Genomic DNA, 12,744 nt, shown 5'->3' on the forward strand with positions numbered 1-12,744 from the left:
GGACCGTAAACTTGGCTGGCTTATCCATCTCACAAATGGCTGCACTTGAGAGCAAATATGAATCACAGCCCCTGTGTCTGCACAATGATCCGGCCTCTCCCCGCCTGCATTGGCCCTGGGCTGCCTCCTGGGTTTCTGGCTCCTGGCCTTGGCTTTAATCGTCACCACATGTTCCTCTAGGCCAGGATAGCCATTGTGCCTCTTCCGCTTCCCATCCTGGTCTGGCCTTGGTGTTGGTGTCCCCTAAGTTTCAGGTCCTCACACAGTGCTGGGAGAGGGGCTGAGCCCCCCAGAAGGCTCTTAGTGCAGAAGAGTTTGTTTCTCTCTCCCCCAGGCTCTGAGCTCCTTGGGCTCAGGTCCTACCCCCTCTGCAGTCCCAGCATCCTGCCATGGGCCCGGTGTGGAGAAAATGCTCAGGAAAACGAAAAGGGCTGAATAATGCTTGGGTGAGGCAGGGAACACGTGCCTGTAGGGGAGACAACGGGCCTGCTGGGAGCATATATGCATAAGGAGTGAGAGTATGACTAACAGGGATTTTGTGTACACAGGGTGGGGTTGCGGTTGTGGATGGCAGTGCCTGGGTCACAGAGGAGGGACTGTGATTTGTCTACAATGAGAAGGCAGTGATTGTGTGCGCTCAGGACTGCCTCCCTGTAAGATCACTAGAACGGCTGTAGCGGGAGCATAGCGCCCTCTTGTGGCCACATCTCCAACCACAGTAGGTTCCATCCCAGCTCCCACAGGTCAACCCCAGCCCCAGTCCAACTTCAGCCCACAGCCTAGCTTCACCCCAGTCATGGAGCTCTCTCTCCTTCTCAGGGCTACCTCTCCTGCCCTCAGGGCCCTGTGGGTGGGAGTGTAGAAGAACAGAGGATGGAGCCAGCCGGTACAAAACACAGCCTTTATTCGTTTTCAAGGACACTGCCATAGGGATGTTCCTATTAGGACATCCATCCCACGTCCCACGAAGCAGCGTCTGAAAGGCTGGCACCAGACTGGGCACATTTGCCGGGAGGAAGATGGGGAGCGGAGCTTCCTGAGGCTGGGAGAGTGGAGTCTGGGGAGGGGGACCTGCCCCGAGAGCAGTGGGACTCAGAGGACCCCTGGGTGTCACCAGGAGAGGTTGGTGTCACCAGAGCCTCCTCCTCCTCTTCCCAAGAATCCTCAGGCCTCCCGACCTCCCACTGATGTGGAATTCTCCCTCTGCAGCGCAGGGACTGAGTGCTTCTCTGAAGGGCAGGGTGTCCTTTTTGGTCAGATGCATCCAGCCCAGGGCCAGCATCTCTCCTCCTGTAGCTTCCAGGCCCCCGCACCTGCCCTTCTCTCTGCTTGGAAGCACTTCTCACCTCTCTCTCTCTCTCTTTTTAAATATAGATTTTATTGATTTTTTTTTTTTTTTTTTTTTTTTTTTTTTACAGAGAAGAAGGGAGAGAGATAGAGAGTTAGAAACATCGATGAGAGAGAAACAACCACCAGCTGTCTCCTGCACACCCCCTACTGGGGATATGCCCGCAGCCAATGTACATGCCCTTGACTGAAATTGAACCTGGGACCTTTCAATCCACAGACGACGCTCTATCCACCGAGCCAGACCAGTTTCGACTCACTTCTTAAACTTGATTTCCTCAGGAAATTCTCGCCTGCTCGCTCCCTCCTGGGTTGGGTAGAAGCCCGGCTATAAGTGCCCTAAGCATCCCCTTGCTCAGTAGTTAATCTGCTCGTTTCAATGTTGGTTTTGCCTAGGGGATGACACTGGGCCTGCGGTGTGACCTACACCCAAGCATTCAGCACAGTGCCCAGCGCTCGAAAAGTATCTGCCCCCAGTGCAACTGGACAGCTCGGTGAACTCCAAGTGGGGGCACCCAGCACCAATAGGACCCCTCCACCGGCGCGATGCCTCCCCGCCTGTCCCCGTTGGCAGGCCAGGCATCGCGTCCCAGCCCGAGGTCAGATGGGGGTCATATGGGGGTCAACGTGGGCGCTGAAGCATGCGGCTTGTCGTTGTGGGCATCCAGGGCGAACTCCCCGCCCTCCACCAGCTTGTGGTGGCAGCGGCAGGTGGAGGCCCGGCTGGCTGAGGGCTTGCGGCTGCCCGGGGGCCTCTTGCTGCGGATGCCTCGGATGACCCTGTGGAAGATGAGGTAGCAGATCTCGCTGATGGTGAGCACGATGCAGACGGCCGAGGCGCCCACCATGAAGTAGGTGAAGACCTTCTTCTCGGTGGGCCGGGCGATGTAGCAGTCCACCGTGTTGGGGCAGGGCGCCACGTTGGCGCACTGCACCAGGCGCGGCATGCTGAAGCCGTACCAGAGCGTGTGCAGCACGTAGAGGAAGACGAACTCGATGGTGAGCTTGAAGACGAGGCTCAGCAGGTAGGTCCACCACAGGCCGCCGTGCTTCTTGCCCGCGTTGTCGTACAGCTTGGCGCACTGGTCCCCGTGCTTGAGGCGGTGCCGCCGCTCCCGCTCCTCGCGGTAGGCCACGTGCAGGATGACCAGCAGCGAGGGGCAGGTGACGAAAATGAGCTGCAGGGCCCAGAGGCGGATGTTGGAGATGGGGAAGTAGGTGTCGTAGCACACGTTGGTGCAGCCCGGCTGCTTGGTGTTGCAGTCAAAGTCCTTCTGCTCATCCCCCCACACACGCTCCGCCGCCACCACGTACACCAGCACCCGGAAGACGAACACCACCGACAGCCAGATGCGCCCGAAGGCCGTGGAGTACTTGTTCACGCCGCTCAGTAGGGACTGGAGCGTCTTCCAGTCCATGGTGTCTGGTAGGGGCGCCGGGGGCCGTGCACACCTGATGGGATAGCAGGGAAGACCATATGTTCATGGGTAGATTCTCCCTTCCTCCAATGGATGGACGGACATAAACTCCACCTGCAGCCAAACATTCCTGAGTACTGGACCACCAATCAGCACCTGTCAAATACCCTAAGCCCCCGACTCCTAAATCCCTAGGTCCCTAATCATAGGCCTTACATGAAACCACCAATCAGCGTGTGCTGAGTGACCTAAGCCCCGCCCCCTATATTCCCCTTAAATGTGCTTGTACTCCTGCCCTGGCTCTCTTACGCGCTCTCTCTGGAAGCAGCTGGTAGTGGCACTTTTCTCTTCAATAAAGCCTGTGTCCTGGCATCCCGGTCTCCATCTCTCTCTGTTTCATCTTTCATTAATGAAGGGGTGACATTCGCTGAACTTTTCCTATGTTCTGGGCTCTGTGTGGATGGACTCATTTGATCACGGCAAAGACCTTATGAAACCAGGGATACTATGCTGCGTAAGCTACAGGGAACAGGCAGAGCGGGTAAGTCACCTGCCTAAAATCACAGAGCTCCTATACCAGGAGGAACAACGATTCCTATTTATGGAGCCTTTACTCTGAGCCAAGCACAGAGCTAAACACTCTGTGAGCAGGATTTCACTTAACCCTTATAACAACCCCATGAGATCAATACTCTTAGGCTCCTCATTTACCCTTACAAAGACGAGGGTTGCAAAGAGCTTAGTACATAGTCAGCGCTCCATAAACGCTGGCCACTCATGAACTCCAGAGAGGTCCAGTCACTTATTTAAAACTAGAGTTGGATTCAAGGCTGGACTATGGGTGCCAGGGCTGTGCCGTCCATCACCTTCTCTCCCCTCCTCTGCTGGGCGCCTGCCCCAGACCAGGTTCTTACAACTTACCTTGTTGATGCCTTGCTACCATCCTGTGAAGTTGGGGCTGAATCTTACTCTACAGAGAGGAAACTGAGGCTGGGGGAGGGGAACTAACTCCCCAAAGTCTCACAGCTAGTGGGTGGTAAAGCTGGGAGACCAATTCAAGTTGGGGTGTCGTGTGTGTGAAGAGGGGTAATGGCCTAGCTCTGGGGAACAGGAGATCTAGAGACGATGGAGCTAGAACTGCCTGCTTCCTGCACCAGGCCCGGGGGAAGCCCCAGCTACCAGCCTCTTGGCTTCCAAGGCTTTGTTCGGGCCTCCAGGTCACCCTAGCCATGCTGGGTGTGTGGAAGCATGTTTTGTTCAGGCCTCCAGATCACACTTTTTCCACTCAGTCCTGGAGTGACTCAGAGGGTGTGGATGGGTGAGTCTGCCTAAGTGTACTCAGTGTCTGCGCGTTGCCATGGGTGTGACTCCACGTGTGTGTATGGTCTGCACACACGTACAAGTGCTCCTGGAGCGGTGTATGTGACTCTGAGATGTGCGATGCCTGTTGGCCCCTCCACCCCCACTCTGCAGAGCTGCTTCTCCCTCCCTCCCACCACCTCCCTGGTCCAGCCGCCATCAGCTCTTGCTGGTATTATGGCCACAGCTTCCTTACTGGCCTCTCAGTGTCTGCTCCTGCACTCCGAGGTCCATTAAATTGGGTCATGCCGCTCCCTTGTTTAACTCTCTACTAGCTTCTCATTACACTTAGAACTGCCCCCAGATTCTACCTCCTCCCCCTTCTCTCCTGCACACTCACCCTGCCTGTCTGCTCCCGCCGCTCTGGGGATCTTGGGGGCTTTGGTATTTTCTCTGCTGCCTGGAATGCTCTTTCTCCAGATCTGGCTGGGTCCTTCCCGTTCCTTAGAGCAGCGATTTTCAACCTTTTTCATCTCATGGCACACATAAACTAATTACTAAAATTCAGCAGCCCATTTGATAAGAAAAAAAAAGGTATAATTTTGATTTATTCACACTGGCCAGTTATTGTTGTGTTGGCCGTGGTCATTTTTATAATCTAAGGGGAAAGAGGTCAGTGCCCCTGACTAAATATCAGCTATTGCATTTTTTAAAAAAGATATATTTTATTGATTTTTTACAGAGAGGAAGAGAGAGGGATAGAGAGTTAGAAACATCGATGAGAGAGAATTATCTATCAGCTGCCTCTTGCACACCCCCTACTGGGGATGTGCCCACAACCAAGGTACATGCCCTTGACCGGAATCGAACCTGGGACCTTTCAGTCCGCAGGCCGACGCATTATCCACTGAGCTAAACCGGTCCCAGCAGCTATTGCATGTTTTAAAAATTTCTTGCAGCCCAACTGGTGTAGCCCCCAAATGGTGCCAGCACCCAGGGGTGGGGAGTCAGAGATTTTAAAGGACTCTAGGAGGGCTTTTTTTCTGGGCGGAAAATTCTCTGGGCAGGTCTTTTAAAGGTTTTATTTTTTGTTAATCCTCACCTGAGGATATTTTTCTATTGATTTTTTTTTTCTTTTTTAGAGAAAGTGGGAGGGAGAAAAAGAGAGAGAAACATTGATGTGAGAGATACACATCAATTGGTTGCTTCCGCCCTGACTGGGGATGGAACCCAAAACCCAGGTCTATGCCCTTGACTGGGAATCAAACTTGCAACTTTTAGGTCTGCAGGTTGACGCTCTAACTACTGAACCAACCTGGCCAGGGTGAAATAGAAGTATTTGTTTATTTGTTTTTATTTATTGTCTGTTCCCCCCACTAGAATGCCAACCCGTCTTACTTACTACTTTGTGTCTAGAGCTTGGCATAGTGTGGGTACACAATGCATGCTGAATGAATAAACAAATGAATGCTTGCAGAGTTAGCGTGGCGGGAGGGGTCGTGAGGACTAGGTAGGGGGTGGGGATCTGCTTTCACTGGGAGAAGGCAGCTCCTTCTCAGCACCTTGGCCCATCCATGCCTCTTCTCTGAAAATCCCGGACAAGGTCCAGTGACTGGGCAAGACCCCATCCGGGGACACTCTCCTCTGCTCCCTCTGAGACTGGCCTTTGGGGGGGGGGGTCAGTGGGATGTGCATGGAAAAGTGGAAATGCATGGGAAAGCAGGGAAAGTGGAGCCACGTCTGCATTCAAGCCTCAGTTGGCACCTACTTCCAAGCATTCCCAGATCCCCTGACTCCACGTCTTTCTCTCCAAAGGGAACCAAGTCCCACTGTCTGGAGCTGTTGTCAGAACCCTGAGCCAGCCCTCCCACCCTGCTACTCACCTGCTGGAGGTTCCAGAAGGCGTGTCCGCCAGCCCCGCGAGCAGAGGGTCCTGACATGTGCTCCGGCCGACCCTCCTCCTCCCGGGGCAGCCACCCCTGCAGCCCCCTCCCGGGCTCCACCCCGGACCCGTCTGCCCAGTCCCGCCAGACACACCCCGGGGAGCGACTCAACAGCAAAGAATTTCCCTCCAATTTCCCTGGAACTGGCGGAGCCGGTCTGGTTCCGCACCGCCGCGGCCCCCAATAACAGCTCCCGCCGTCCGCTTTCCCAGCTCCTGGCCGAGCAGCGCCCACATTTCTCACCCCCGCGGCCCCCCCCCCCCCAATAGGACTGCATTTGAGTGACAGGGGCTGTCGCAAGTCCGCGTAGAACTTGGCTTTCGCGGATTCCCAAAATCCAAAATCCTACACGTCCTCCCCTCCAGCGACCCTTCTCCTACACGTTCCCTGCCATTGCGGGCACTTGGGGAGTTTGCGGACGGGGCGTCCGGGAACCCTCCAGCAGCTGGAACCCCCACTCCCGCCCAGAATCGAGGGGAGAGAAGGCAGTGGAGAGGTCCCTCCATCATCACCCCCATCCCCATGCCCCGGGTCCTCAGCCCCCCATCCTCAGCCCCCCATCCTCAGCCCCCCATCCTCAGCCCCCGGATTCTCGCGGGCCGGCCGGGATCCAACTCAGCCCGCCGTCGGCCGTCGCCATGGAGCGCCCAGCGTCCCTGGGGGACCCCCCGCCTCCCTCGCACCCAGCCCCCCGTCCGCACTCGGCACTTACCCGCAGCGGCGCGGTCAGCGCGGGGCCGGGTCCCCGGGTCCTCGAGGTGCGCGGCGGAGGCGGGGGCGCGGGGCGCAGGGGCTCTGCGGACGCGGCGCTGCTCGCGCTGTGGCCGGCGCCTGGGGGCGGTGGGGAGGAGGAAGGGTCGGGGGAGGAGCCCGGGACCCCGCCCCGCCGCCCAGAGTCCGGCTCTAGCCCCGCCGCTGCGGCTGCGGCGCGCTCTCAGGGCTCTCCCAGGTCCGAGCCTCGGGGTTGCATGCGGGAACGGGGCCACCGGCGGCCATGGGCAGGGCGGTGGCAGAGGCTCCAATGAGATTAGGGGCGTGAAGCGCTATAAACTGCCAAGTGCCGTGGCCCGGGCACGGGCTGCAATCACGGCTCGCCCACGCGCGCTGCCGCTGGGGCCGTGCCCGCCCGCGTCCTGCAGGCCACGGTCCCGCCCGCCCCGGCCCCGCGTGGGCGCGCTCCGGGGACCTGCCTTCCCGGCACGACGGGTCCTCGGCGGCCGCGCTGCCTCCTCTCTGTGTCCTCCACGGAAATCTGTGCTCTGTGGAGAGCCCGGGTGGGAAGGGGCGCAGCGAGTCCTGAGCCTGGAGGTGAAATGGGGTAGGGGGCAGGTAGTTGCCAGGAATGACTCCGAGGGGCAGAGCCTGTGGGAGGAGGAGGGGTGGGTGCGGGCAGAGCTCCCCGCTGAGGGGGGTGGGCCTGCGCCGGGGCTGCGCTCTGGGGACCAGGACGGTTTTTTGTCTCATTTGCTAGTGGGCCCTGCTTAGGAAACCAGCCTTTCGAGGGAAACCCCACTGTTTCCGGTCTCCCCCAGGAGTCCTGGGATCTTAGTCACATTGGGATCTTCAGCCCTGCAGTTTCAACAGCAATGCTGCTGCTGACACAGGGTGACTCATTTTCCCAGGAGTATCCAGTTGGTGTATTTAAAAGGCACCCCGCTCCTTTAGCCAAACTTGGGAGAATCAATGACACTGTCACCCTACTCATGGTACTAGAGAGCAAACAGGGTGGGGGGAGAACTCTGAGACATCTTTGTGCCAGGCAGTTCCCGAGGCTTCATTTCATCCCCACAGTGCGGGTGACTGTGGTGTGAGCCTTCTCACTTCTATGACTGAGAAAACTGAGGCACAGAGAGGGCAGGGGACCTGTTCTGGGGGCCTCAGCCATGTGTCCACTCCCTGGGTCCTGGCCTGCAAAGTCATTGCTGAGACTCAGCAGTGCTGGGGAGGCCGGGGTGGTTTTGTGCGTGGCGTGGGGAGACGTGTGAGTATGATGGGGTCCATAACTCTGCCACCTGCTTCGACCGCCTGCTGCTCGGCTGCATTTCAGAGCAAAGCCAGGTACCCGCCCAGTGTGGCTCAGTAGTTGAGCATCAACCCATGAACCAGGAGGTCATGGTTTGATTTCCGGTCAGGGCCCCTTCCCAAGGGTTAGGCCTGATTCTCCAGTAGGGGGCATGCAAGAGGCAGCTGATAGATGATTTTCATCATTGGTGGTTCTATCTCTCTCCCTCTTCCTTCCTCTCTCTCTGAAGTGAATAAAAACATATTTTAAAAAATCAAAAATTAAAAACGAAATACCCACTTCCTTTCCTCCTAGTCATTCTTTTTTTTTTTTTTTAAATATATTTTATTGACTTTTTTATGGAGAGGAAGGGGGAGAGATAGAGAGCTAGAAACGTCGATGAGAAACATCGACCAGCTGCCTCTTGCACCCCCCCCCCGCTGGGGATGTGCCCGCAACCAATGTACATGCCCTTGACCGGAATCGCACCCTGGACCCTTCAGTCTGCAGACCGATGCTCTACCACTGAGCCAAACCAGTTTTGGCCTTCCTAGTCATTCTTGAACCCATTTGAACAATGTTTCTGTTCCTACCATGTCACTGAAGACAACCCCATCAAAGTCACATGGAACTCCATGATGCTAAATCTAATAGCCACTTCTCTGCAGCCAGCCTCCTGGACTTCCAGAAGCACCGGACACAGCTGACCACCCCTTCTTTCTCACACACTTTCTTCCTGTGGCTTCCTTGACACCACATTTCCTGTTTCCTTGTACATTAGAGGCCTTCCACCCCGGCCTCAGGGTGGGCATGCCCCAGGGCTCCGCCTCCTCTCTCCTGGGTGAGCTCCTCCAGTCCTGGGGCTCCCACTACCATCCCTTTGCTGACGAATCCCATATTTCTAGGGCGATTTCTATCTTCTCCCCTAACACCGGACTATGTGGCCAGGGCTGCTCCCCGACCACCAGGTTTCCAGTTACTTGTTTTTCTTCCTGAGATCAACTGCATCTTTGACCACATAGATATAGTTCTCTTCAAACATTTATTTACCCCATGGAAGTATGCTATGTCCATGAGTTGTACTTTGCTGTTTGCATTTAACAAAATATAGGACATTGCCCTGGCCAGTTTGGCTTAGTTGATTCGGCATCATCCAGTGCACCAAAAGGTTGCTGGTTTGATTCCCAGTCAGGGCATATGATCCTGAGTAGAGGGTGTGCAGAAGGCAGCTGATTGATGTTGTGCTCTCAAATCTCTCTCTCCCTCTCTCTCTCTCTCTCTCTCTCTCTCTCTCTCTCTCTCTCTCTCTCTGTCACACACACATACACACTCCCTTCCTTTCTCTCTAAAATCAATAAAAAAGAAGACATTGTCCTCTTTCAGTAGCTATAGACCTAGCTCATTTTTTAAAAATAGCTGAATAGTATTCCATTTTCTCCTATCAGTAGATATAGAGCTGCTTCTAAAAAACAACCACCAGCTGAATAGTATATGTACCATAATCTATTTAATCAGTTCTATATTAATGAAAATTAAGGCTGTTTCCAATCTTATATTTCTTTCTATTATAAACACATTATAAGAAATATCCTTGGACAAAGCATCATTAACAGATTTTTAAAAATTATATCTATAAGATATATTTCTAGAAGTGGAATTTTTGGGTTAACATTGTAGACTCATTTAAAATTTTGATAAAAAAAACCCTAAGGAAAAAAAAAAAAGACAAAACCCTCCTAACATTTTGGTAAATCCCCTCCATAGATGTATCAGTTTTCGCTACCAGCAGAGATGAGAGGCCTTGCTTGCTCATGTCCTTGTCAATATAGAACATCAAACTGAATGATCTTTGCCAGTGGTGCCTCATTGTATTTTTTATTTGCATTTCTCTTCTTCTGAGTGAATATACTTAAGAGCCACCTGTGTTTCTTTTTCTGTGATTTGTCCTTTGCCTTTGCCTTTGCCCATTTTTTCAATGGGATGATTGGCTTTTTTAATTATTTATTTCTTAGGAGCTCTTTACATATTAAAGAAAGAAGCCCTCTGTCAACGGCACAAATAGAAAAGATTCTCCCCTCCCAGTTTGACACTTGCATTTTGACTTTGTGTAGTATTAAGCTTTTTTTTTTTTCAGTCAAATGTATCAATTTTATCTTTTATGGCCTTGGGGTTTGCTCGAAACTAGAAATGCCTTCCCCACTCTGAGAATTGAAAAAAAAAAAAAAATTCTCCCGTGGGTTCTTCTAACTCAAGTAGTGCTTTAATGATATAAGTCAGGTCATGCCATTCCCCTATTAAAACCTTGTGGTAACTTACCATTACTCTACGCTAACACCCACTCTCCTGGGACTAGCCTGCAAAGCCCCAATGAGCTAGTCCTGCCTCACCTCCCGCCACACGTCCCCCTGAGCACTGCCTGGTTCAGTCCACCCTCTGGCCGTTGCGTTTGCCATTCCATGTGCCTGGACTGCTCTTTGCCAGGCAGTTCCCCCTTATCGAGGTCTCACCTTCTGGAAAAGGCAGTCCCTGGTCTCCCCCTCGGAAGTTATCTCACCCACGTCCTCAGTAGCGACTCTTCGGGGCCTTGTCTGAAATGACCTCCGGAAGCTCGCTGGTTAGGCTCAGGGCCTGGAAGTAGGTGACGCCCAGTTACTGTTTGGAAAGTAAATGTTGGCCGCACATGAGGTTTTGTGTGAGAGCTGTTTGTATTTGAGGCTGGGTACCTGTGTGTGAAGGGGCAGCACGGGGAGTGTGTGCGTGCATGGCGTGTGTGATTGTGAATGTGCGTGACTGTGCAGGTGGCTGGGAGGGTTTCGTGAGGTAGTGGCAATGGTGGTGTCTCTGGGCGGTTGTTTTTGTTTTCTCTGGTGACCAGGTGATTTCAGTGCCTAGGTCTGCACATCCTGACCCTGCCAGATGCTGTCCTCTCACTCCCGACATCAGGCAGTGACCCCAACTACTGGCCTTTGCCTGTTCTGGAAGGAGCGGGCAGAGTCTCCATTCCAGAAAGAGGCTCTGAGGCCCTGCTGTCCCACATTGGAGTGCTGCTGTCTGAGCACAGTCGTGTGTGGGAGGCCATCTAGGCCATCCCCCAGCCTCGGGGCAAGGCTGTGTTGTACCTGGTCTTGGCAGCTTCCCAGCCACCCCCACTTCCCCGAGGGCCCACACCTGCTGTCTGAGGGTGTTGGGTCCCAAGCCTGACACCGTACCTCTTCTGGCCCAGACTTGGCCCAGGCTGGTCTTGATCTCAGGCTGCCCCCTGTGTCAGCAACTCTGTCCAGACTTCAGGCAGGGGCTTCCTGGGAAGGGGCAGGGCCTCCTATCTCTGGCTGGGATTTTCTGTGTTTGTGTGTGTGCAGCAGAGAGGTGGGGCTGGTGGAACCCATTGGAAAGCAGGCCAGGTGGAGGCATGGAGGCTGCCAGCCCTGTCCCAGCATGTCTGGGCCATGACTAGGGAGGAAGAGATGTCCCAGACCCAGGCTATAATGTTTTCCTTTCAAAACTTCCCGAGTTACTTGCAACTTCTGCCTGCATACCTCAAATAAAGGAGGAGATACATGACTTTTCTAAGTTGCTGCTAGAATCCAACCATTCTACATGTCTACTGGATCCCACCTTCTCAATCACCCAAGACCTCACTCTGCCTCCTCTCTTTCTCCTCCATCACCACCCTTTTGCTCTTCACTGGCTCTTTCCCATTGCAATAACTATGCTGGTACTTCTCCATCTTAAGAACAAACAAAAAACCTCCTCTGACCCCACCTCTTCCAGCATCTGCCTCATTTCCCCCCATTTCTTTATAGCAAATCTCCTTAAAAGAGTTATCTTGCCTCGCCAATGTGACTCAGTTGTTCAACCATAAAACGAGAAGTCATGGGTTTGATTCCTGGTCAGGGCATATGCCTGGGTTGCAGGCTTGATCCCCAGTAGGGGGCGAGCAGGAGACAGTCAATTGTTGTTTCTTTCTCATTGATATTTCTATCTCTCTATTCCTCTTCCTTTGTCTCTCTAAAATAAAAAATAAATATATTTATAATAGAGTTATCTTGATTCATTATCTTCGTTGTTTTGTCTTTCTTGAATTCACTCTAATTAGGTGTTTGCTCCTCATAGTTCACCCAAACTGCACTTGCCAAGGTTCCCATAACTAAATCCCATGGCCAAGTTTCAACCCTCATCTTGCCCTGCACTCCCAGCAGCGTTTGGCCCAGAACACCACTCTCTCCTGACTCTTCGTCCCTCTGGTCTTTCTTTCTCAGTCTCCTTTGCTGGTGTCTCCAGATCTCCTTGACTTCTAAATATTGGAGTGCCCTGGGCCAAAGGCCTAGCACTCTCTCCCCTGTCTTCAGTCTCTTGATAATGTCAGGAAGTCTCAATAAATACCAAAATTAGGCTGACAACTCCTAGTTGCTTATCTTCAGTCCAGACATTTCCCTTAAAAAAAAAAATCTTTATTGTTGAAAGTATTACTGGTCTCCTTTCCCCCACATTGACCCTTCTAGCCTGCTCCCATGCCCATCCCAGGCCTTCACCACCTTATTGTCTGTGTCCTGGGGTTATGCATACTAGTATATGCATACAAGTTCTTTGGCAGATCTCTTCCCACCCTTCCACCCACCCCCGTCTTCCCTGGCTCCAGACCATTCTCTGCAGCTGCTTCTGGACCCCTCCCTATGGAAACCTAGCAGATATCACAAGCCCCATTCTTAGGATGGCCAGATTTAGGAGCAAAGCA

The 12,744-nt window shown here is 53.5% G+C and overlaps 2 protein-coding genes across 2 annotated transcripts in view; both read right to left on the minus strand.

The window, feature by feature from the left end:
• Positions 1-886: 886 nt before the first annotated feature.
• Positions 887-7,226, minus strand: GJB3 (gap junction protein beta 3). Its single transcript, XM_036444464.2, has 3 exons — positions 6,720-7,226; positions 1,608-2,799; positions 887-1,348 (listed from the first exon to the last, which is right to left on the minus strand). Exon 2 carries the CDS (start codon positions 2,763-2,765, stop codon positions 1,959-1,961), a length of 807 nt encoding a protein of 268 aa, XP_036300357.1. The 5' UTR covers positions 2,766-2,799; positions 6,720-7,226; the 3' UTR covers positions 887-1,348; positions 1,608-1,958.
• Positions 7,227-11,172: 3,946 nt separating this feature from the next.
• Positions 11,173-12,744, minus strand: part of GJB4 (gap junction protein beta 4) — a 45,885-nt gene continuing 44,313 nt past the window's right edge. Inside the window, exon 3 of the transcript XR_004989091.2 lies at positions 11,173-11,184. The gene's annotated coding sequence lies outside the window, so the exon portion shown is untranslated. The remainder of the gene's footprint in view (positions 11,185-12,744) is intronic.

This window comes from Pipistrellus kuhlii, unplaced genomic scaffold (genome assembly GCF_014108245.1).
Source record: "Pipistrellus kuhlii isolate mPipKuh1 unplaced genomic scaffold, mPipKuh1.p scaffold_m20_p_2, whole genome shotgun sequence".
Taxonomy (NCBI): domain Eukaryota; kingdom Metazoa; phylum Chordata; class Mammalia; order Chiroptera; family Vespertilionidae; genus Pipistrellus; species Pipistrellus kuhlii.